The 24,944-nt window shown below is 44.1% G+C and overlaps 1 protein-coding gene across 2 annotated transcripts in view; it reads right to left on the bottom strand.

Moving 5' to 3' along the window:
* VPS53 (VPS53 subunit of GARP complex) overlaps positions 1 to 24,944 on the bottom strand; it is a 64,213-nt gene that overhangs the window by 14,597 nt on the left and 24,672 nt on the right. For both annotated transcript variants that reach the window (XM_058817690.1, XM_058817691.1), the window contains exons 8-17: positions 24,036 to 24,114; positions 23,082 to 23,225; positions 21,009 to 21,151; positions 19,264 to 19,405; positions 17,878 to 17,979; positions 13,882 to 13,976; positions 8,448 to 8,690; positions 6,911 to 7,058; positions 5,983 to 6,065; positions 2,316 to 2,394 (exon numbers count right to left, since the gene is read on the bottom strand). In XM_058817690.1, the coding sequence (XP_058673673.1) occupies positions 2,316 to 2,394; positions 5,983 to 6,065; positions 6,911 to 7,058; positions 8,448 to 8,690; positions 13,882 to 13,976; positions 17,878 to 17,979; positions 19,264 to 19,405; positions 21,009 to 21,151; positions 23,082 to 23,225; positions 24,036 to 24,114 (1,258 nt within the window). The remainder of the gene's footprint in view (positions 1 to 2,315; positions 2,395 to 5,982; positions 6,066 to 6,910; positions 7,059 to 8,447; positions 8,691 to 13,881; positions 13,977 to 17,877; positions 17,980 to 19,263; positions 19,406 to 21,008; positions 21,152 to 23,081; positions 23,226 to 24,035; positions 24,115 to 24,944) is intronic.

The following is a 24,944-nucleotide window of genomic DNA, read 5'->3' as shown; positions in this document are numbered from 1 at the left end:
CATATTCCAGGGCTCACACACTCTCCTGAGAGCTCTTAATTAGCAGCTGTAGCTCTGCTTGCTCTGCTCTCAGGGTTTTTTCTGTGTGTGGAGTGCAGAAATGATGAATGCCCCGCTCTGTCCGCTCGGCTGTGAGGGCACAGGGAATTGCAGCTGGGCCAAAAGGGTTTAGGAAAATGTAAAAAGCCAGCAAGAGGTTGATGGGAGGCACTAAAATGTCCCCCAGCCCCAGTTGCAGGCACAGTTTTGCATATAAATTGATACTTAATTCAGCATGTAAATCAAGCCTTAGCCAGTGCAATCCATAAATTTAACTGGGGCGAAAATATCCCGTGCAGATTAGCAGCTCCCTCATCCCAGAAATGAAAAAGGAAGCACACCAGGCAATGTGAGTGCCTGCTACAGATCAGCACAGACACATTAACAGTTCTTAGTTATCCACAATATCACAACAGGGGGGTTTAGGGCAAATTCTCCTCCCACCCACATCCCAGCTCCCTGTCCTGCAGTCCTGGTTAATCATCCTACACCTGCTGTAAAGCCTGAGTAAGGATTATCACCTACAAATTTCATAATGTGGGCCCTTCTCAGCATTTACCATTTTCTTCAGAACACACCAAGTAAAGAATCATGGAAACCAAGCAGCATTCCCAGCTGAAAGCAATATTCCTGATGCTGTTTTCTGTGTTAAATCTCTTAACGTGGCCTGCAGCCAAAGTGGATTGAGAGGTTTAAGCATTTCATAATTTACCTCTATAGTTCCTGAACATTTTTGCAAAGGGAAAAAAAAAAAAAACCCAAAGCCAGACTCCAACAAAGGAATGGGAATGTTCAATCCTGGAGGACACCAGAGTGAGGTAAATGAAAAGAAGCTAAACAAAGGAAGAGCCCTAATGGAGCATGAAGCTTGAGAGAGCAAAACTGGAATGGATCAGCCACACAATCTTTATTTCTTTAATATAGGCTGAAATTTTACATTTCCAAATACTACCTCTGTGTTTAAATAATTACATGCATTTCTTATTGAAGTGTCAGAGTAATAACCCAGCCCTGAAGGAAAGGGAGGAGGAAGGTGAGGGGAAAAAAACCTCTTGCACCAAATCCAGGTCTAATAAAATCACATAAAAGCAACTCTGTCTGATGCAAACAGAGCAGTGTGTGCACAAGTGACAAGTATTTATTTAGCTAATTTCATAACACTTAAACTTGTTTATATCTCATCAGTCCCATCACATGTGCTGCATTTTACCAGTGTTCCAAAGACAAAAATAAATGGCCTACCAGCTGCTGCTTTCTCAAGGTTGTGGTTTACTTGGGTATAAACAGGGAGAGCTAAGTGATTTAAATATTCCTGTGCTCTGTAGGCTCAGGAGATCTGAGGGGCTGCCACAGCACACAGGCAACACCTGAAGTGCTGAGCCCTTCCTAGTGGTGTTATTTGACTGGGCAAAAAAATCGTCTTTCCATTTGGAACCTGTACAAGCTCTATTACCAGCTGCATTCTACTTCAAATATTAGCTGGGGGGTGGTGGTGGGGCTGGTTACAGCTGGAATACATCATAAAGCAGAAAGCTATTAAAATTCATGGCAGCCAGACAGTGCGTTGATCCTACAAAAATGGAGCTCTATGTTTAATATTTCTAATTAAAAGGGAAAAAAAATATATATAGTTCAATCCACTTTTGTTGTCTTCACCTCTGTCTAAAGCAAGTCTGGGTTTTCACAATACTTTGGCAAGGAAACACAGCTCTGCATTTCAAACATATAAAAGCCAGCAGTGTAACTGCAACAAAATCCTTAAGCTCAGTGCTAGGGGCCTCTCCAGGAATGGCTCCACATGTCCTTGAGAGGATCACAGAGGCAATAAGGCTCAATCTCAATTCCACATCACCTCCAGTGCACTGCCTCCATTTCAGAGCCCCAAACAAGCAGCCTGGTAAAACTCCCTGCCAAAGGAGACAAAGGGGAGAGCAAAACCTGAAGGTGTACTTGGAATTTCACGCTGACAAAAGTTTTTCCAAATTTGAAATGCTCTCACTGGCATTGGGAGTGGAAAGAGAAAGCCTTGAGCACTTAGTGAATGTATTTCATTGTCTGTAGGTTTTAATGTGGTGCAAAAGGCCTGGAAGCTCTAATCTGAATAATAAGAGGGTTTGGAGTGAGGGATGGGTTTATAAATACAGCAATTGCTGCTGTAAAAAGCAAGAAAAAAAAATCAGAGTAAAAGAATGTATCAGTAGTGAAATCAAGCAATGAAAGCACACAAGAACTCCACATGGATCTTAAGGTGATTTCTTCTGAAAATCCAGCCCTACCTTGCTCATGGCAGTCAGGGCAGGGTCACAGGCTGCATCCAGGTCCTGCACTAACAGCTGGATGCTGTTGGAGATCACACTGCAAAAAAAAAGAACCAAGCATGAGTTTCAGAATCACACAGAGTAACAGAGTGCCAGAACTGGAGCCTTTGACTGTGAGAGGAGGAAAATCCTCCACTGGCTGACAGCAGCACTGTGATGTGAGTGCTCACAGCCACAACTTGTGCTGGGGAGGAGCTGGGAAACCCTGCAGGGAGCTGCACAATGGTTCAAGTGGCTCCAGGGCAGACAGGATGCTTTTACAGTTGACATTTCTCTGTTTTAACACAAATAAGGGGCTGGGGATCAAAGGTGGCAGATGAAGAGGAGAAATCCCCAAGCATCAAGCCCAGCCTGGGATTCAGCATCACATTTAATCCAGGCTGTGTAACACCAACATTTTATCATCTCTCCATTTATTCACAGCCAATATTCTACTGCTCACAGGATCTCGCAGAGAGGATTTTAAAAATGACATCTGCATGAGTTCTGTGTCTCCCACGTGTGAAGATGAAGGCAGATGTCTTATTTACACTATGTCTAGGACTGCTGCCATCCACTGTTTGAGTTCCTGAGACATATACCAGACTAAAGGACACATTAGTCAAACACATTTCCCTCCCTTCCCCCCCCTTTTTTTTAAATTTTGAACAGCATGATATTGCTTAGAGACATATTTAATGCCATCATGATATGATGTGAACAGAGGTGCAGCTGATCCTAAAACAGCAGCCAAGAAACTCTGCCTGCAGCAGCTTCTGCTAGGAGCAAGAACTGATTCTGTTTCACTAAGCACAGCTTTTTAAAAGTGTCAACTTTAAATCTGCCACAGATGCGTGTTTACAACCTCAGGATTATATTTGTAAGAAGTGGATTTTACTTTTGCTCTTTCTCATGATGGTGGCACAGATGAGAATCACAAGGCTGTGAGAAATCTGAGCAATTTAGGGTTTTTAAACCAGAAACCAGAAAGCTTCCTCAAACCATCTTTCCTCTCTCTCATTGTCTTTGTGAAGTTTTGGACACTAATCTGGGGTTCACTGTTCAAAATATCTGTAAGTGTCCACCTTCTCACTGAGATATGGTGACACCCACATGGGTTTTATTCTTCATCACAACGCAGAAAAGCTGCCTGTTCCCTTTCCTGCACCTCCAGCACAAAGTCTGGAACAGGATGCAAATTAAAACACTTCCTTCAAAGCAATTCATTTGTTTGTAAAGGCAAACTCATCCAAAATAAGTTGGAAAAATTAACATGGGAGGTGAAGCGACTACAGGCTTCAAGTTACACCATCTAAAACTTGCATTGGGATAAAAAAAGCCTGTGCCTGTTTCTGCTGCTGCTGGGCACTCCAGAATCCCCTCCCTGGGGGATTCCCCCAGGCCAGGCTGAAATTATCACCCTGCAGGGCACCTGCTGCCACTGCCAGGCAGGGAGGAGATGAGCTCAGCACCAAGGAGCAACACCAAGCTCTGAGTGGGTGGAAAATGCCCCCCCACCATTTGTGTCCATCCAAGGAGCAACACCAAGCTCTGAGTGGGTGGAAAACGCCCCCCCACCATTTGTGTCCATCCAAGGAGCAACACCAAGCTCTGAATGGGTGGAAAATGCCCCCCACCATTTGTGTCCATCCAAGGAGCAACACCAAGCTCTGAATGGGTGGAAAATGCCCCCCACCATTTGTGTCCATCCAAGGAGCAACACCAAGCTCTGAGTGGGTGGAAAATGCCCCCCACCATTTGTGTCCATCCAAGGAGCAACACCAAGCTCTGAGTGGGTGGAAAATGCCCCCCACCATTTGTGTCCACGCTCAGGAGTCTGTCAGAAGTGCAGGCTCTCACCTGAAAACCACAAAAGAGGGAGAGAAATTCATTTATCTGCACTTCAGAACAAACTCCTGCTGTGCAGGGATGTGCTGGGAGCACAAAGGATCACCCCGTGCTGGATGAGAGGGTTTGGAGGCTGGTTCTGCAGGAAAACCCTTCCAATCCTCAGCAGGCAGCAGTGGGTGACTCCTGACACAATCCTGGCATGCCCAGAGGGATGGATCAGGAGCTGAGGCCATGAAGGAGCAGCAGCAGCCCCAGGGAGCACAGCACTTCAGGGGTTCTCTGCGTGCTGCCCATTATTCCACAAAACAGGGAAATGATGGATTGCTGGATTTGCATTACAATAATTTTTCTTTTGTGGAATATCAAGAAGAAGTTCCCATAATTTCTCCAACTCTCTTTAAGAAGCTGCTTTGCCACCCCAAGGATAAACCCCTCTTTTTCTCCACGTTTGGGGTGGTTCTGCACTCTCCTTTCTCTGAAAGAAGAAACACTTCCCAGGGTGCATAAACAGCATTTTATCACTTATTTTATGACTGCCTAACAAGACATCAAATCCCAGAAGAAACCCCTTGTTTGATGTTGAATGAGCCAGCAAGGTTTATAGCTCAGACTTCCACTGACAGAAGGCTGGACAAAGCCCTCAGCTGGAACAGAATGAAAGTCAATTAAAAGCCTTTGTTACAAGATACATCAGCCCTGTCAGTTGGACTTTAAACCTGTCCAAAGCAGCAAATGTGAGCTGTACATTAAACAACTTCCAAAACACTTCACATGGGCTGTCTGAGGCAGCCACTGTGGAAATCCAGCAGCCACCTGAAGTTGCTGCTTCCTGCTGGCAAAACTCACCTGTCCATGCTCAGAAAACCCCATCTTATGGCACATTTTATTTCTCTTTTCCTGCTACCTTGCTTGCTTTGGCTGAGTGGACACAGCAACCCTGAATTTCAGGCAGGGATTCACTCCTAAAAAGGTCTGAGAAGAGCCTGGAGGGAAGGGAAGGGAGTCTGTGCAGCCTGGAATGGAGCCTGGGGCCATGTGGAAGAGCTGGATGGAGATTCACTGGGATCCTGTCCACTGCAGCAGAAAAGGAGGAATCACAGGAAGGAAGTCTTCTGAAAAAATTATCTTACTGCTATCTGGGCTGAATCTTTGTTTTAGGGAGAGGAGGAGCTGGTGACAGGGATTATTTTCCCAGTCTTGCCAAGATATTCTTTTGTCTGATAAGAGGCAAAACAACTTTTGCCTCAATTTTCTTGTCTCAAAAAATACATTAAATCTGTCTGTCAGGGGTGGAGAGGAAAGGATGTTAGAGCAGAATATTTTTAGCACCGCTACATGAAAAGTTATTTTAATGAATGATAATCTTCTCTCAATTATAATCCCCAAATATAAGATTGGATCAGTCTTTTATGTCATCTGAAATGGGGTTTGATCATACTGACAAGGCTGCTGATTACCAGGGGGAAGTTAAAGCAGGAAGGAATGTACTGAAATAGCTTCCTTTTCTTGAAATGTAACAGCCACCTCGCAGGGCTGCCAAGATGCAAACCATGCTTCAAATGGAAACTCACTATTTCCTCTCCCTTTTCCAGTGCTCTTGCTCCTTTGGCTTGGGCCATGGGGAGCAGCTAAAGCCTGAGCTAGTACTCAGCCAGAGGAAACCATTCCTGAGCAGGGAAATGCCTGTGCCCATCCTGTCACACCGGGACCTCAGGGTTGATTTTACTCCAGCACCATCTGGCTGACAAAAGGGGATGTTTGACACATTGTGGGAAGAAATATGTGCTGGACATACATGCTGAAAGTGTCCATCTCTCCTGTCAGGTTGATTCTCTCCATTAGGCTTGTGTCCACTTTTTCTTTGAGCTTCTCTTCCAACTGTTGGGAAACAAAACAAGCAACAGGCAGATCAGGTTTCCAACTCGAAATAATCGCTCTTCAAAACTTATGCCCTGGAAAGGTCAGCTTCTTCAAACTTCATCTGTGACCAAACCATATCCAAAACTCATCTAGTGACACTGAAATCTTTCCTTCCTGGCATCCCAGACCTGTTGGTTTGGCAGGCTGGGCCATGGTGGCTCCATGTGCTCAAAGAATGAAAGCTCCAAGGTCAAATATGTAACTCTAGCATGACATGCTACCGTGCTAGCTTAACACTGTGGCATCTGTCCTGCTAATAAAGATGTTTCTCAACACTCTGCCTGTGCCCAAACTGCAGAGGAGAAGGAGGAGGAGGATTGCCAGACCTAGTGGTGGAGAGGCCTGGAGAGAGCCAAACATCACAGCTCATTGCTGACCCATGGCATTTTGGAAGCACCTGAATGTAATGAGTGCAGTGGCTGCAAATCACATCAGCATAAATTCCTCCTCTCTCCACTCCACATTGCCCCAGTATTTCATGCAAGTATTTTCCCAAAATTATTGTTGTGCTTGTTCTTATGAAGGGGAGATAATGAACAGAGAATTAATTTTTTCTAACATTTGGTCCCCAAGCCAAAACAAATTATGTAACAAGCAGAAAAGGATTGACCCCAAAACTGAGGCTGCAAAGCAGGATTACAAGCAAATTACTTTTCTGAGAAAATCAATACTTTTCTTTCTTTGAAATACAGAATGAATAATGTAGAGCTCAATAATCAATGGATGTTTTTAGTACTTTTGGCTGTCCCAGTCTCCACAGGCACACAGAGGAGGGGCTGGTGCCCCCTCAGAGGAAAGCTCACCTGCTGGGTGGTGGCCAGGCAATATTCTGCAGTGCTCAGGATGCTGCAAATGAGGCAGAGCTCTTCTAAAGTAAACTTGGCCACTTCAGAGCCTTCCTTTTCTTTCAGCAAGCTTGTGATGGTGAGCCCACCACTGCTGCTGGTTGTCCTGGGGGAAAAAACAAAAACCAAAAACAAATCAGATAAAACCTGTGAGGTTTTTGACACTCAAAGTGCAAAATTACTGCTGGATTTTAATGCCCTAAAAGGGCTTTATGACCACAGCAATACAGGACATCAAACCCACAAAAGGAATTTCTTTTCCAAAGAACTTCAAGAAAAGGACAACTCACTCATTGACAAGAAAACAGATTAGGATGCAAGTGGAACACAGCCTTCCCCAGGTAGCTTCACCTTCACTGCCACTTAGCCAAAATCTAATTAAAGATTGCAGGAGGATCTCAGAACTATCAGGAAACTTGTCATATTTATCTCTGCAGCACTAAACAGCTGTCCACATGCATCTGAGACTTTGGCAACCTGGTTTAAAAGCTGATGGTATCAACAAAGTAAATTATGGAAGGTGTGCCTTCCCCTCCACTGTCTTCCAGTGAGCAAGGTTCATGGATCAACAAAGGCAGACTCAGAGCAGTTTAGAGGCAGGAAATTCCCTACCTCTCAACTCTTCATAATCCAAATCCATTAAAAAAAATAGGACAGTGATATTTATCTTGGACAGCAAAAATGGAGCACTCAAAAAAACATGGATAAAGAATGCAACTGAGGTCTGCTGGAGAACACACATTAAATTTATCTTTCCACTTGTCTGGATGGAACCCTCTCCCCTTCCATCTGTGAAAGGTTTTACTGGTTTCAGAAAGTCATTCTGCTGCTCCCAGGTTTACAAAGGAAACAAGCTGAAGATGTTAAATGGCAAATAAAATTATCTGCAGTGGAGTTTTGGCAACATCTCAGGAGCACCTTTAGCCTGTACACTGATCCATGTTGGTGCAATCTCATTATGATTTCCTTTCCTTTCACTGGATTTACATCTCCAGATCTTATTTACACAGAGATAAAATGTTCCAGAGGGAGGCACAGGGAAGCACTTCAGCATCTCAGAAATAAACCACCTTCATTACAAATTACCATATAGATGGTGTTGGGCTAAGGCAGCTGAGAATCCCAGTATGAGCTGGTTACCCAAGCAGCAATTCTGAAAGCCAGGACCCTCTGAAGAGTCTTGGGCTGGCATTTCAAAAGGAACTTCAAGAAACTGCAAATCTGACTGTGAATCAAAGCCAAATATGAAGCTGTCCTCCAGAGGCCCTTAAAAGAAAAACAATGTGTGACTGCACATTTGCTCTCCTGCTTTTCTCTCTGTGCAAAAAACTGAATTTTGGAGAAAACCATGAAGTAAATGGAGTGATCCTGCTGCTACCTGGGCTGTTTGACAGGGAAATGAGTGTTCACAAGGATGTATTCATGAATTATCTTTACAAATGATCAGCTCCTCAGTGCAGGGGGATGTGTGCAGCACTGGGGGTGCCAGACTCACTTGGGCAGGTTTCCAGAGAGGATTTTCCAGGCGTATTCCCTCAGGTACTTCTGGAAGATGGTGGTCAGGGCTATCATGGGCTCCCCAGTGCTGAGCTGGGAGCACTGCACCATGCACTTCTTGTAGTACACAAAGAGGTCAGCACAGCTGGGCAGCACAGCTCCCCCTTCATCCACGTTGGGCTTGGGGGGACCCTGAGCCTTGAAGTCAGCCACAAATCTGTCAATCAGCTCTCCCAGATTCCTGGGGCGGGGAATAGAAACATATTTGAGTCAGCTGAGGGAGGAATTGGGAGGGAAAAGAGAGAATAATGCTCACAGTGAGATGCTCTGTCTTGTGACAGCAGCGAGTTCAGGTTTAGCAGCTGGGTATTCCCAGCCCTTTCTTATCTCCACACTCTGAGCACAAAGCTCACACAATTCCACAGCCCAAACCTTTTTGTGCTCAGGAGTTTTAGTGGCAGCTTCAAATCTCTTCTCCAGCCACACATAAAAGCTCCCAGGTCTGCCAGGGCTCAGTTCAGCACATTTGATGCAAGTGCATTAAGCCTGTGCTCAAGTTTCATTCCTGGCACCAGGAAAAGGAGCAGCCAGGCCTCCCATCCCAGCAGAGCTCAGGGAATTTGGATTTTGAAGGGATGTCCTCAAAATGGTGAGTCCCATTTGCCATTGCTTGGTCCCATTTGGATACCACCTGCTTTTGCACAACTTCACACTTCCTTTAGAGAAGTTTTATTTAGCGTGAGCACAAAGTGCACTTCCTACTCAGACCCTTTTTAAAAGCACAAAAAGCCCTCTTATTGTCTCCAGTGATTCATTACAGCCTGGTCCTTACTCTAATATTTCTGTCTTTAGGCAACAATAAACTTCACTCCATCCTTTCACCAGGACAAAAAGGCTTTTGAGCATGGCAGAGAGCCAGAGCCATCAACACAGGAGCAGAGAATCTCCTGATCTTGGGGAGTTCCTCTGGTCCTGCCCCTCCAGAGACAGCACATCCATGTCCAGCCCAGCTCCATGGAATAACCTCTGCCAGATGAATGGAATATCCATGGAATAACCTCTGCCAGATGAATTCCAGCAATAAACCTCCTCCCCCAGGCAAATTCACACAGCTTTCCTCAAGGAAGCTTGGATTTTGGGAAATAGATAAGCCTTTCAGATGAGAGAGGTACTCTGCTGACCAGGAGTTCCTGTATTTTATATTCTTATTTTTAATATGGTTTTCCTGTAGCTCTCCTCTTGCCATGGCACAAACTACATCTCTGAGGGTGCAATGGTTGGGCTGTGCCATGGTCCAGAGCTCCTAAGGAGAAAACCAAATCCTCAGGAGAAAGGCTGAGACCTCTGCCAGTGAAAGGGGAAACACCCATCACCACCAACTTTCCCCCAGTTTCTCTCACTTTTTGCTTTCCCTCTTGTGAGAGAGAAAATTCCAGAGATTCAGAGAAACCACAAGTCAGAGAATTCAGAGAATCAGAGAACCCACAAACCAGAGAATTGAGAGAATCAGAGAACCCAGAAGTCAGAAAATTCAGAGAATCAGGGAACCCACAAATCATAGAATTCAGAGACACAAGTCAGAGAATGAGAGAACCCACAAGTCAGAGAATTCAGAGAAACAGAGAACCCACAAATCAGAGAACTGAGAGAATCCACAAGTCAGAGAATTGAGAGAATCAGAGAACCCACAAGTCAGAGAATTCAGGGAATGCGAGAACCCACAAGTCAGAGAATTGAGAGAACCCACAAGTCAGAGAATTGAGAGAACCCACAAGTCAGAGAATTCAGAGAATTCAAGAACCCACAAATCTCTTCCCTGATAAACTCAGAGGCTGCTGCCTCAGCATGGATGAGCTCCTACCAGGGGTGATCTGCTGGGCCAAACTTATCTCCAGAGATGTTCCTGGAATATCAGGATCTCCATCATGGAGCCAGGCTGTTGCAAAGACAAGCAGCCCCTTTTTCCATGCCTGTTGCTGGAGCCCTGCACACAGCTCTGATTGCACACTCCCAGCTCCTCAGCTGCGTTACAAGCACTGTAAAAACATCAGGCTGCTCCACTGATGTGATAAATCTCCACGCTGGCAGCAGCAATTGGGGGCTGAAGTGAAGCACTGATTGTGTTGGGCCACAGAGAAGCAGAATTTACCTCCCTCTGTAGCTGTAGCAGAGCCAAACAGATGGCTGCTGCAGGGGGGCTGCAGCCTGCACATCCCTGCAGCTCCTCAAGGAAAGAGGACGTGCCTCACTCCCTGTCAAACCCAACAGCTGCATCTCCACCTCTGCATCTGTGCTGGCCTCCAGCTGGGCAGCAAAGTGGAGCTTTCTTAGCACTCACCAGTCACTTGGTTTTATTTTTTTTTTTATTTTTTGCCCTCTCTCAGTCTCAAGACACGGTCAGGAATGTCGATGGCTTTTGTTTCTTTATGTTTAGGCCACATGTTCTCCTCTTCTCTGAGGCAAAGTGAAATGGATCTGAGTTTTCCTGCCCGCCCTACAAGGCCTTGTCAAGTGGGATGCAGGAGAAAATGCAGCTGTTCAGCAGGGCTGGGGGAGCAGTGCTGGGGCTACAGGCTTGTTCTGATCCCAGCCTGGATAAAGCTGCCATCAAAGCAGGCTGTGGGACTGCTCCCATGTCAGAATGGCACTGGTGACAGCAAAACATCAGGATATTGTGCACTAAAAGAGCTAATTCATCATTAATGCACACCTTGGCTGATGGCAAAGCTTCACAGGAGCCTCAGCTTGTCCCAAATGTGATACTGTGATGGTGTTCACAGGGGTCCCAGGATGAGGGAAGAGATGAGGATTTGACTCTGTGTTTCAGAAGGCTTGATTTATTATTTTATGATATATATTACATTAAAACTACACTAAAAGAATAGAAGAAAAGGTTCTTTTCAGAAGGCTAGCTAAGCTAAGAATAGAATGGAATGAATAACAAAAGTTAATCACAGCTGGGCTGTGATTCGACATTAATTCCAAACAACCACATGAGAGCAATCACAGATGCACCTGCTGCATTCCACAGCAGCAGATAACCATTGTTTACATTTTGTTCCTGAGGCCTCACAGCTTCTCAGGAGGAAAAACATCCTAAGGAAAGGATTTTCATGAAAAGATGTCTGTGACATGATACCAAGGCCACAAGTCTTTGTGTGGTGCAATGGGAGCACAGAGAGCCTGGCGGAAAAAGCTGCAGGGAGGTGAAACATGCAGAAGGCAGGAGAGCTGCAGAAAATGAGTATTTTCTGCACAGACTCTGCAAAAAAGGAAAAGCTCCAAGAAAAGTCTCTGGTAGTGCAGATGTGGTATTTCCTAACAGTAGCACATTTATTGGCAGTGAGAACTCGCCAAATCTAACCAAGAGAAAGAATGAAATGAAATCACATAAAGGGAATTCTATTCTGCTTCTTTTCATTCCCGCATTCCTCTTCCTTTGTTTTTTGTTTGTTTTGTTTTTTTTTTCTTTCACTCAACCTATTCAGGGTTGTTCTGGCAATCAGGAGAAGAACCAGGAATTCACAAGGAGCAGCAGAGGAGAAGAGGATGCTCAGGAAACTGGGTGTGAACAGAGCGGTGGCACTGCCACACCTGGAGCACTGCAGAGCATTTTCCATGCCCTGGGGATTCTGGAAGCCCCTCTGCTGATGAGGCTGCAAACACACAGCACAAAGTGCCAGCTTTCCAAGCTCTCTGGACTCAGACGTGCCTCTGAGCAGATTTAAGGAGGGCTCTGCACACTCTCAGCCCTGACAGAGCTCTTCCTCCTCTCCCAGAACAGCTCAGCTCACATCTGTGTGCTCCTGCTGACCACAAAGGACAGCTAAAGATGCACATCCCAAAGGGGCAGGAATGAATTCTACTTTGCTGGACAGAAATCTGATATTTACTCTGCAGCTGAGGGTGAAGAGCAGCATCTTTAAGCTCCTTCTTTCAGGTGTCTCCTCTTAAACTGCTACAGATTTTGGCACTGTGTTTATATAAATGGGTATGGAAACAATTTTTTGGCAGAAAATGCCCACAGGTTTAATGTGGCAGAAAAATGATGGACAAAACTATTGCTCTCACTATTCAGAGCTCAAATATACAATTAATGATCTAAGCAACATCTCATTTTCAGACAATGGCAACAGATTCCTCAAAAGTTCAATCAAAGGAAGAAGAAGAGAGAAAATAGGGAAGGAAAGCAATTTTTGGCAGTCAGGGCAGCATGGGGAATACTGTGACAGTTTTTCTTTGAACTCCCTGCAGCTTGTGGCTATAAAGATAATATAAAATATCTCATGATTGTAAAGAAAAAGGAGAAGGAAAAAAAAATGCAACTGAAGGGGCTAGGTGCACAGTGGGGTAGAATTACCAAAATGGGGATTAAAATGGCCCCCAGTGAGAAGGGAAGAAATACTCAAAGAAATCTGTGCTCAGTTGGCCGAGGGCAGGGGGGAAATATCAGTTTCCCTTTGTGATATTGCAGAGCAGAACCTAAACCCAGCAGGACACAGCACTGTGCAAGGTTTCAGCTATTTTAATGATTTCTTTAAGCATAAAAAGTTGATGGGACATGGAAAAGCTTTTCCAAGATGTTTTTCATGGAGTTTGGATAAAATCAGGACAGTACAAGCCTTGAGTTAGAATTGTCTCATTGGAAGATACAAAAGCACACACAGATGAGATACACCAAGTAGGAACCTCCTCGTTTCCAGCCACTAATCTGTGCTAAAAAATTGAACCTTTTTCAGCTATTTCCTCTCCCAGGTGGCACTGCAGTTGTTACTGAGATGTTATTTAAGCCCTGGTGTGAATGGAGGTGCACAAGGAAATGTGGTGAGAGCCCTGAAAACTCCTCAGAGCTCAAAGCTGAAAGCTCCTTTCATTCAAGTTATTTTGCTGCAAGTCAAAGAGGAAGGTGAGGAAGGGTGCCAGGGATTAAAGCCCCTGACAAAGTCCCAATCTGTGAGCAATGATAATGTTATCTTACAACCAGCTTTCATCTGAGGATCTCAAATAACTTATTCCTACAAAGCAAATCCTGCAGCTCCTCTGCCACAAAGCCACATGTGTGTTTTACAGAAAACCCAACCCTGTTATTTGTGGAAGACATGAGATGAAAGAAAGACACACGTCTGCAGTGGGAATTGCAGAGGAACAGAAGCAATTTCAGGAGCTCTGAGCCTCTTCCAGAGAAAGGCAGCAGGCACCAAACCTGCAGCCCTCTGCAATTACACACAAACCCCACTCCACAGCCCCCTGAACACTCATTTTGTCCAAGCAAAGGCCCCACTCAAAGTTTCCTGAACCACAAACACTGCTCCTGTTGAAATCAGGCAGCAGAGTTGCAATACATTAAATTTTCTGCAGCTTTAATACAGAATCCAGCACAACCCAACACATCCAAAACCAAACAAACGCTGAAATTCAGGCTGGTTACTCACTTGTCCTGGGACTCAATGTACACATAAAGGTGAGGCTCAAAGCACTTGGAAACAATGCCATGGAAAGGATTGTCAGGGACCTTTGGCTTCTTTGGCTGCAAGGGAACATTTAAAATGTTGGTTCAAACCTGCCTTGAAGGAACAGCAATGCAACAGCACAGAAGGATAGAAATCTTTAGAGATATTGTAACACAGAAATTTGCTGTCAAATCATCAAAGCATATAAATCTTATTATATCCAAGTCTTCCCTCCTTCTTAGAGAGCTGTTAGCAATCCAAGGAATTATCTTTCCACTTGTAAAATATTCTTAGAATTAAAGAGAAGGCTGCTCCATGCTAACAGATTTCAGCTGAAGAACCTTAATGCAGTTTGCAAATAAAATCTCCCCGAATCCTTCAAGCAGTAACAAGGCTCCCCTAGTCCCCTCTGAAATCAAATGTAGCAGTTATTTGGAAGCAAGATTAAAGAATCCTTACATTTCAGAGCATCAAGGGCAATAACTCAAAGCTACAGGCTCCATCTGAATGAATTTTATTTAGATAAACAGCATGTAATTACAGCAGGAGCCAGAATTATACAGGCCTGCTTTCACTGTGAAACACATTTCTGGGGATGCAAAGATTTCTATTTTTAAATCACTTTCAGAGCATTAAGCACAGGTGCCATGTGGGAGCCATCCTGTTTACCCTCATTTGAGTTTAGTGCTGCATTAACCATGGCCCAGCACAGCCCTGGGACTACTCACACATTTAAATTTGTGCATGTTTAAATACCAGGCTAGGCAGGACCTTTAAGCTCTTTTTTGCCCTACAGCTAGATTGTTATTATTCTTTTTCTCTAATAGATAATTTCTCTTGGTGCTTCCCAGCAGACCAGCAGCTTTTCCCTGGATGCAAAAAGGGCTGCAGTGACTCTGGAATGGAATTCTTGCTTCTCTCTCCACAAAAAGCCAAGATCAGCTCCCAGCCAATGAAGATATGAATTTTTCCAGCTGATTTTTTTTTTTTTTTAATGCAGGAAAAGTCAAACAAAAGAAGCAAAGCCTAAAGGACTTTCTCTCCTAAACAACACAGGAGGTGGCACTAAGAATTTGGCAGAACTATCAGAGTGTGACAAGGCAAACTTTTCTCAGCAACAATTCAGCCCCAAATGATGAATCCCAACTTATGGCTGCAAACCTAAAGTGGGGAAATGGTTTTATGGAGGCCAGACCACCTCTGTGAGCCTTGAATGAAGAATTGAACTTTTAGGAGCCTTGGGACAGAACCATTACCAGGCATCCTCCACCCAATGCAGGATGCACTCACTCAATGGGGCTGGGAGTTAAAAAATAGTTGGGAATCACAAAAAACTTCTATATGCAAAGCCCTGGCATGGCAGTGCCAGCACAAAGCTGCAAATTCACCAAGTTTAGCACTCAGCTCCTGCAGCAGGCTTGGCTCTCTGTGCCTCTGCACCACGCTGCTCCCAGCATGTCTGGTGGAAGGAATATTAAATCTTTTACCAGTAGCACTGAAGCTGTATTTCTGAGTGTGCAACCCTGTCCAAAAGCTGCAGATGTTTAAGCTATTTCCTCCTTGAGTTTGATGGAAATAATAAAAGGTTACTGTTGTCACAGCAAGGAGGTCTGCAGCTGGCCCAGTTTCCTTTCATTACTATCCAAAGTAAACAGATTAAATGGAACTGCTAGGATTACCAAAAGAGGTGCTTTTTTAACATGGATTTCCCCCCAAAAAAATTCTTGTGCTCCCTTTTAGATTCCCAAGAGTCTTGAATTTTCAGGAGTGGTGCCTTGGAAGGGCTCTTTTACTGAAAACCCTTCATCTTCAACTCTTTGTGTCCCTTCTGTTCTTCATGCAGTGACAGGAAAAATGAGATTTTCAGCACTCCCAGCATGAACCAGCAGCTGCTGGCACTGGGACACTGAAATGTTGGAGCCCACCTGGCACCCAGGAGGCTGCAGGGCAGCAGAGCCCAAAAGAGACCAACAGCTGCATCAAAGTTAACTCCTACTCACAGGTTAGTGGTTATCTGCTCATGGGAATTATGAAAGTTATCTGCCACATATGACTGTATTAAAACATTAAAATTACATAAAAATTGGGGGGAAATCTGGGGCTGTGTTCAACAGTGTTCACAGCTTTTCTAACTTCTAAAGCTCTTTTAAATATTTCTGCAGACAAAAGGGAATTTCACAGAGAAAGTGGCAGAGGTTTTTATTCTCTAAATATGAATTGGGGTTAATCCGTACTGCAAAAGGGCAACACACAAAATATTGATCAACTAAAACCAAAGAAGGAAAACCTTTACCCTAAAAATATTCTGACAAACATACAATCACTAGTATCTAATTTGAAAATTATTAGGTTAAAGGGTGCAGCTGTTGTTTCCTGCAGGGAAAGGGCAGCCTCACCACAACCTGCACTTCCAGGGATGTCTCCTCTCCATGGATGGCTTCACAAGGTAAAAAGAACACAGCAGTTCCTCTCTCAGAAGCTCCAGAACTGCTGCATTCTGCTGCTCAATAAAGCCCTAATTGCTGTAATTATCTCTTCACCTGCCTCCTAACACCTTGGCTTTTCCAAGGATGTCCTCTGATCTCAACACTGCACATCCCAGCCAACAGTCCAGTCCAGAGCTACTGGAAAGCAAACTCCTCCCAAAAAATGCATCAGAGGTGTCTCCCCAGCTTCCCAATCTTTGTCTCACTGATAAAATCCACACAATACCAACTGTCCAAGCTGGATTTTAATGGAAAGAGCAAAACCTTGCTTAAATCATTCTGTTTCAGGACTTTGAATATGACTGTGTTCACAGGGGTCTTAGGATGAGGGAAGAGATGAGGATCTGACTCCATGTTTCAGAAGGCTTGATTTAGTATTTTATTATATATATTAAAACTATAATAAAAGAATAAAAAAATATTTCATCAGAAAGCTAGTTAAGAATAGAATAAAAAAGAATGGTAACAAAAGCCTGTGGCTTGGACTCTCTGTGGTTGGCCATTAATTACAAACAACTAACATAGGCCAATCAAAAATCTACCTGTTGCATTCCACAGCAGCAGATAACCATTGTTGACATTTTGCTTTTGAAGCCTCAGCTTCTCAAGAGGAAAAATCCTAAAGAAAAGGCTTTTCATAAAAAATGTTTGTAACAGATGAAGGCAGAGAGCTCCCACCTCCTGCTCTCCCCAGGGCCATGGATTTGATCAGGTCCTGAGGCCCTGGTCACCCATCAGGATACACCTGTACATGGCCCATTTACAGGGCTGTAAATCCCATGAATAAGAGGAGAGTACCAGCCTCAAGTAACCCACAATTGAACATTTAGAAAACATCCTTCTGCTGTATAAAAAAAAATTAGAGGCTTTGATATTGGTGCCAATTAAAACAATTGCATTTACCATTCACCCTTTAATGTCTGCAGAGGGCTTTGGAAGCCCTGTGCTTGTACAAGCAGTGAGGTGCTGCCTGCTTTGCAGAGGTAATGGATAAAAAGCACTGGAAAGATAAAAATCCCACAAGTGATTTATCTGGGGTGAAAATCTAAAGCTGACACTTGAAAGGTCAATGACTTGCCTGGTGACTCCAGACAGTTTGCTTGGCTGACAGGGCAAAATATGAATTGCAACTGTTTGTAGAGGAGTTTCTTTGGGGATCTGAAAACCCAAATAGCTATTTCATCTCCCTTTGACAGAAATGCTGCAGTTACACCTGGGCTGTTGCTGTAGAGGCTGGAACAGAATCCAGCTCACTCTCACGTGGCAGGATTGTCTCTGCACTATTAACTGGAATAAAGATTGCTTTGGTTTCAGTGAAGTGAGCCAGAGCAAAGCATGGTCGTACTGGGAGCCTGAATGCTGCACAAAGGATCAAAACTGCGCTAAATTAATCGCTGTGAAAACAAACTTTTCAAATCAATGGGATGGGAAAAGCTGAGGCCCCACTGGAGATCCTGACAGAGGCTGAGAAGTGGGAACTTCAAAGACTTACTTTGTCTGTATCACTTTTCTCCATCACAATCTCATCTGTCTCTGCCCCAGTTTCATCTTCCAGAAAGGGGTTGGTGGAGGGAGGTGGCACCTCTGGCTTCTTCTGTTGGAAAAGAGGGAGCTCTTCAGAGAACAGCCAGTTTTGTGCCCTCTGGCACACAGCTGCACCCACATTTTGCTTTCCTGAGCCCTTCAAAGCACTGCCCAGCAATTTCCCTTCTCCCAGCAGAGCTGATCAGCTCCTGGCTCCCTCTCCACCCCTCCATGCTGCTTGAATCCTCCTTGGAAGTGTGACATTTTATCCAGTGTGACATTTCCACTCCAAAGTGTGTGGTCTCCACTGGGATAAACCACAACGGCAGCTCCAAAACTCTGCCCTGAAATAAACCCCAAATTGCTGCTCCCACTGTTTGTCCCTCCCCTCAGCCAGCTATTTATAATGGTGGCCTTCATTTTGAGTACCAAACAGAGCAAATGACAGCCAGAGTGTCACAGCCTCTGGACATGTCAGAAAGGGGAAAACACAGGATTTTCTGTCATTTGAAAGCACACCCTTCCCTTCTGCTTTTCTCACAACAACCCAGAGAAGTCAATTTAATTAAAGCTGCAAATTTTCTATGAAACTTGTCAGAATTAATAAAGCTATACTCCTGAGAGATCTAAATTCAGCCAGGAGGAAAACCTCGCAGGACTTCCTCTTTTAATTAGCAAATGACCAGTGGGTCCAGCAGGCTTTCCTTGGAGGCTGAATTTTCACATCCAGGCTGGACAGAGAAGCCAAGCACACATGCTCTGTGTGTGCATCTGGCTGGCAGAGCTCTGGGCTGAGATTCCAGGCAGGAAAAGCTCACAGATGGCTCCAGAGATATTCCCTGAGCTTTTTTCTCTTGGTTCTGCCTTTACAATCTACAAAAAGAGACAAAGCAGAAGCTGCCAATGTCCCTGCAAGCCAGAGTGACCCAACAATGTGGGATTGAAAGCTGGTGCCATGTGGTCAATGTGTGATACCCAGAAATGAGGACAAGAGGGGACTTTAATTTATAATGTGTCACTGACATGTAGAGAACAAACATTACAAGGCATTTAACCACACCATAATCACTCTGTGGCATCAAACAGCACAGGGCCCCAGGAGAACAAAAAAAGCACACAAGTAGTGCATTCTTTATTCTTGTGAGCCCTGTGCCATCTTCTCTACAGTCTACACAACTAAAAAAATCATTTTTCCAATACAGGAAAAAAAGTGATACTGAGTGGAGTCACACTGAGCATGGGGAGGCTGCAGGTGACACTTTTTGTAGTCTCCACCACCTGAGCTATGTGTGAGGGAGTTTTTTCCTCCTGAGCAAGCTGCTGAGTAAAGAGAGCTCCTCAGAAATGCCCTTACCCCTGTGCCATCAGCAAGGGTGCAGCCTGAGAAGCGCTTGGCCAGGAGCCCCTCAAAGTTGGTTGTTCTCTGAATTGCAAACAGAAGCAATTTCACCTCAATCTCCTTGGCCCTGGTGCGCATGATCTTGGAGAGCTCTGCCCTGCAAGAGAGAGGGGAGATAGAAAAAACAAATGTGGTTTCCTATAAAGGTCTGAAACCCAACACTGGAACTCATTCCGTTCCCCAGAGAGACTTTCATCACAGAATTCAGGCTGATTCCTAAGAGGCTCTCTAACATAAAACTGCTCTGCAGATCCCATTTCAAACACAGCCACGGTTGTTGTGCCTCTGTGGGTAACAGGACCCCATCTCCTGTTGGGGAAGCCCTGAGGGACCAAGCTTGGGAAGCTCAGGGATTCCCACTGGGACCCAGAATAAAGCCAATGGTGCTACTGGGACTCCACTGGCACCTCCCTCTGTTCCCTGTCTCTGGCTGGCAAAGATCCTGGTCACCACAGTCAGCTCAGGCTATTCCACTTGGCCTGAAATATTGCTGATTTTTACCTCTGTTACGCTGAAAATTGATTTTCACATCACTTCAATTTCTCATCATTTTAGTGATGCTTCTCAGCCTTTTCACTCCTCACTTCCTTTTACCCACAGACAATTCCACAGAGACATTTGCACCCTGCCTTCAGACACTGACCTTCATGGCAAGAGCCTAGCCAAACTTTTATTTTCAGGAAGCTGGGAGGCAGCAGGAGCTGCATGGTATCACCAAAGGGGTACTGGGACAGACAAAGGTGATACAGACACTCTATCATCAGAAGGCATCAAAAGGCACTTTATTATCAGAAATTTGCAGGGTTTTTAAAATTATTATTCTATATTATTATTATTATTATTATTATTATTATTATTATTATTATTATTATTATTATTATTATTATTATTATTTTACAGTTTTTATAGAAACAATGGTGGACTTAAGTCCTGATTGCCCTTTAGTGTCACTATAGGATAAGACATGGACTCACTGCTCTTTCTAAGGTAAAAAAGGCACTTTTATTTTTCTGACTCTAATATTTATAGATTTCCAAAAGTGACAGTGGATTGGAGGATGAAAGTGCCACCTCTCCAATGACACTGGACAAACCAACAGTCTATTAAATTTCTCCTCCTCCATAAAAGAATGCAAAACAATGAGTTATTTACATAAAGCGTGTGAGAAAGTTCATTACAAGAATGTAAACATCAGAAAGCTTAAAAAACCTTAAAAAACCAGAGCAACACTATAAGAATCTTTTTTTACACTACTGGTGAACTATGAATAGTATACTCTGGAGAATCATATCTGTAAATAATACAAAGAGAGATAATAATTGTTTTAATTCTCTGAGCTTTCTTACAGAAAACCCTGGGGCAGTTCTGTGTCTCTCTGTTCAGAGATGTGTGATACCCAAGTGGGGCTCACCTGGTGATGTGGCAGAATCCTGGGGCAGTTCTGTGTCTCTCTGTTCAGAGATGTGTGATACCCAAGTGGGGCTCACCTGGTGATGTGGCAGAATCCTGGGGCAGTTCTGTGTCTGTTAAAGATGTGTGGTACCCAGGAGGGGCTCACTTGGTGACGTGGCAGAATCCTGGGGCAGTTCTGTATCTATCAGAGATGTGTGGTACCCAGGAGGGGCTCACCTGGTGATGTGGCAGAATCCTGGGGCAGTTCTGTGTCTGTTAGAGATGTGTGGTACCCAGGAGGGGCTCACCTGGTGATGTGGCAGAAGTCCACGGCGATGCGCTCCGTCATGCACCACTCTGCGGGGAACATGCGCCCGTACTTCTCCTCATAATCCACCAGCTGCCTCTTGATCCAGGCGTAGCGCCGGTCAATCTTGTCCAGCCAGGCCACCTGAACCCCAGGGACAAAGACCTTTTAACACCACCACCAACTTTATCAGCAGCAGTTGCAAATATTCAGAGCTGTGCTGCTGCTGCAGCTCTGCTCTCTTTCAAGCAGAGGTGATTTTACACTGATTAACATCTTGATTGAGGCGTAGCTCTGGTCAGTCTTGTTCAGCCAGGCTACCTGGACCCAGGGACAAAGACTTTTTAACACCACCAACAACTTCAGCAAATATTCAGAGCTGTGCTGCTGCTGCAGCTCTGCTCTCTCTCAATCAGAGGTGATTTTACATTGATTATTTTACATTGATCTTGATCCAGGCATAGCGCTGGTCAATCTTGTCCAGCCAGGCCACCTGAACCCCAGAGAAAATGACTTTTTAGCACCATCAGCATCTTTAGCAAATATTCAGACTTGTGCTGCTGCTGCAGCTCTGCTCTGTCTCATGATTTTATATTGATTAACATCCTCTGAATGCTTTGGATTATTGGTGATATTTTTGCCCGATGTCCGAGAGAAATGATGAGGACTCCATCCTATCAGAATGCTAATTAATTGCTTGATTATACTATATTATTCTGTATTATATTAAATTACATCTAAACTGAATCTGCCAAGCACTCAACTCATCTCCACTGCACACACACCTGGATTCAATTGGGCAGTGAATCAAAACACTCACACAAAAATCCAATCACCAATTCCCTTCAGGTAAACAACCTTCCACAATGCATTCCACTTGTCAACAACACAGGAGCAAATGAGTAAATGAGATAAGAATTGTTTTGATCATTCTTTGCTTCTCTCACTGCTTCTCCCAGGTTCAGAAAATATCAATCCCCCTTGGATGTTAGGAAAAATTTCTTTACTGAAAGGGTTATCGAGCACTGGAACAGGCTGCCCAGGGAATTGGCTGAGTCACATCCCAGGAGGGACTGAAAAGATGTGTGGATGTGGCACTTAGGGACAGGGTTTAGCAGTGGGCTTGGGCAAGGGCTGCAATCAAGGATCTGAAAGGTCTTTTCCAACCTCAATGATTCTGGGATTCCAAGTGCTTAAACACATGCCAGACTGAAAATACTATCTTGTGAGAATTAAGAGAGCAAGTTCTGTTGAAAATGAGGATAACAGTGCTCCTAAATCATGCAGAGATTATTGAAAACTCAATCCAATAATATTTCATTTGATCCCACCCTCTTTGTTTCAGACAGAGAGGTTAAAGTGAGTGGGATGAGAGTGCAGCAATTCCTGGATTCTTACATTCAGCTCACATTTAAATTCCAACTAAAATTCTTACAAGCTGAGCAGGATGGGATTTTTTCCCCTCAATAATTGTGTTTTCTGGTCAGAAAACTTTGATGGAAAAATGTTATTTAAACTTAGAATAGAGAAAGCCTAAACTGCCTATGTCAAACATTTGAATTGATAAAACACATTTTGATCTAAAGGTGATTCTGGTTTGTGTGGGGTTTTTTTCCAAATTCAAGAAGGTTATGGTAAACTTTTACAAAGCTGTTAGTATCAGGATAGTTTAAAAAATAGCTATAAAGATAATCAACTTTCTAGAAATCACTCCCTCTCAGCTTCCTGAGCATTTTGGGGTGTACTTGATTGTTTGGGGGGCGGTGTTGAGTTTTCAATTTTCAGTTTCATTTTTCAACCTTTTGCAGGGTTGAAATAAAACTAACACAAATTTATTTTCTATATGTGGGAGAAAACATTTCTAGTGATGATCTGAGAAACTGAGGTCTAAGGTGGGAGGATCCTGGCAGAGAAAACTCCCAGCTCATCAGCCACTCCAGATCACACCCAGAATCAGTTTCCAAGCCCTTGGGATAAAAACTTTTCACCACAGGAACCTGTGGAAGTGAGAACTTTGGGAATGCCAGCAGAGCAAAATGTGAAATCCAAATGGAGCTTTCAAAGCTTCCCTTACATCTTGATTTTCCTGGAAAAGGACCAGATACTCGGAGAGGTGTTGTTTAATGAATTTCTTGATGATTTCCTGTTTGATCCTGGGGTCCAGGACGTTGGCTACCAGGCAGGCATCACGTAGGACATTGCTGGGCCCACCAGTCCTCTGTCAAAATAAACAGGAAGAAAATTATTTCAGGTTAAATAAGTTCAATGGGTGATTGTAAATGTATCCAAGTTTATCCTTTCCTACTATTCTCTTTTCTGCTGCTACTCTTTATTTGTGGCTGCATGAAAACTGAGCTGCTCCCATTTCACTGACCATGAAGTTGTTTCATGGTAAAGGCAGAAAATTTAGAAACTTTAAAAAAAAAAAAAAAAGCTGCTTTGGTGCTGCTTCTCACAAACACAGATTTGCCCTTCACAAAGAGTCCTCTCATTTCTGTACTTTTATGAAGAAAACAGCAGAGCTGGTATTTTGAAAGACAGAACTGGTGTTTTCTTGGAAGTAAATTCAAATTCACACCTACTCCCCTTACTGTTTGCAAATGTTTGGATGCACAGTGCTGGGGAAGCACAGTTGGTGCTTTAGCCCCAGCCCAGATTTGTATCTGTGCTGAGCAAACCAGACACAAACTTGGTGGCACTGTGTCAGCAGCCAGCCTGTGCTTGGCTTCCTCTGAACAAAACACTGATTTTTGTGACAAACCAATAACCAGTGACTGGGTGAGACCCCAAGGAAACCCCAGAGATGAATTTTTGAGCATTCCCTGCCTGGCTGCAGCCCTCTTGCAGGAGCTGGGTGCAGGGTGAAGGGAAGGCTGGCAGAAATCCCCCTCTGCTTTCTAGAGAAACTCCTGAAACAGGCAGAGACCAAACCTAGAGGAAAAATGAGACTAAATCCAACAACCAATCACCCTGAAGAGTTTTCAGTGACACTTTTCAATGGGAGGAAGAGGGGAAGTGAGAACTTTACCTTTGTACCTTGGGAAGGAAAGGCCTCCTCGAAGTCAGCCAGGATCTGCTGCCCCAGCTCGTTCTGTGCTGCCTTCACCCTGAGGGGATACAGGAAAGGCTTTGGGGGGCACCTCAAAAACCTCCCTGCAAGGTGCAGGAAGGTTTGTAAGGGATCAAAAGGATGCTGAAGAGAAAATATCCACACCCAGAAGGTCTTTGTGTCAAAACTGGGAGACTTTTTGCTCCCTGAATGGCAATTCCTGAGCCCTCAGCTGCAGCAGAACATGTTCTGGGTTCTCCTGCCCTGCTGCCATTTAATATTTCGATAAGAGCCACTTAATCAGCTCTTTGAAAGGCCTTTAATGCCAGTGTGATCTACACTGAAATTCATTTCTGTTGCCCACATTTCAACAGAAATATGTTTCCAACATGCAAAAAGCTTCACAATGTCTCAATCTCCACCATGAACCTTTCACAGCTCCAGGTGTGCTGATCCACTTCTAAATGAATACAGCTGGCAGCACTTTTATCCTATAAATTCTCAGTGTCTCAGAGAAGCACAAAAGAGCAAAAGGTATGAAATGAGAGTAGAATAAACCACAACCTTGCTCTTTATTTGGCTGAGAGAATAAAGCTTCCAATTTCCAGAAATAAAAGTCAATACAGCTTAATTGATACTTCTAGGGAAATGGAAATGCCTACACACACTAGAAAGTGCCAAAGCAAACAGTGAGGCACTTCTATCCCTCTGCAGCCCTTGAATTCTTCCATCAGTTTTTATTATACTGGAAAGGTCTGAGCTGATCACTCACACACTGGATTTTTCCACTGAGATTGATACTTTAGCAAGACTGGCGACATTTACTGTTGTGAAAATGTTTGTTCAGACTGTGGGGAGAAGACTTGGGAATTTTTTTTGTGCTTGTTT

This window comes from Ammospiza caudacuta, chromosome 20 (assembly GCF_027887145.1).
Source record: "Ammospiza caudacuta isolate bAmmCau1 chromosome 20, bAmmCau1.pri, whole genome shotgun sequence".
NCBI lineage: Eukaryota > Metazoa > Chordata > Aves > Passeriformes > Passerellidae > Ammospiza > Ammospiza caudacuta.
The sequence above is the reverse complement of the archived record's forward strand: the minus strand, read 5'-3'. Positions and strand labels throughout refer to the sequence as shown.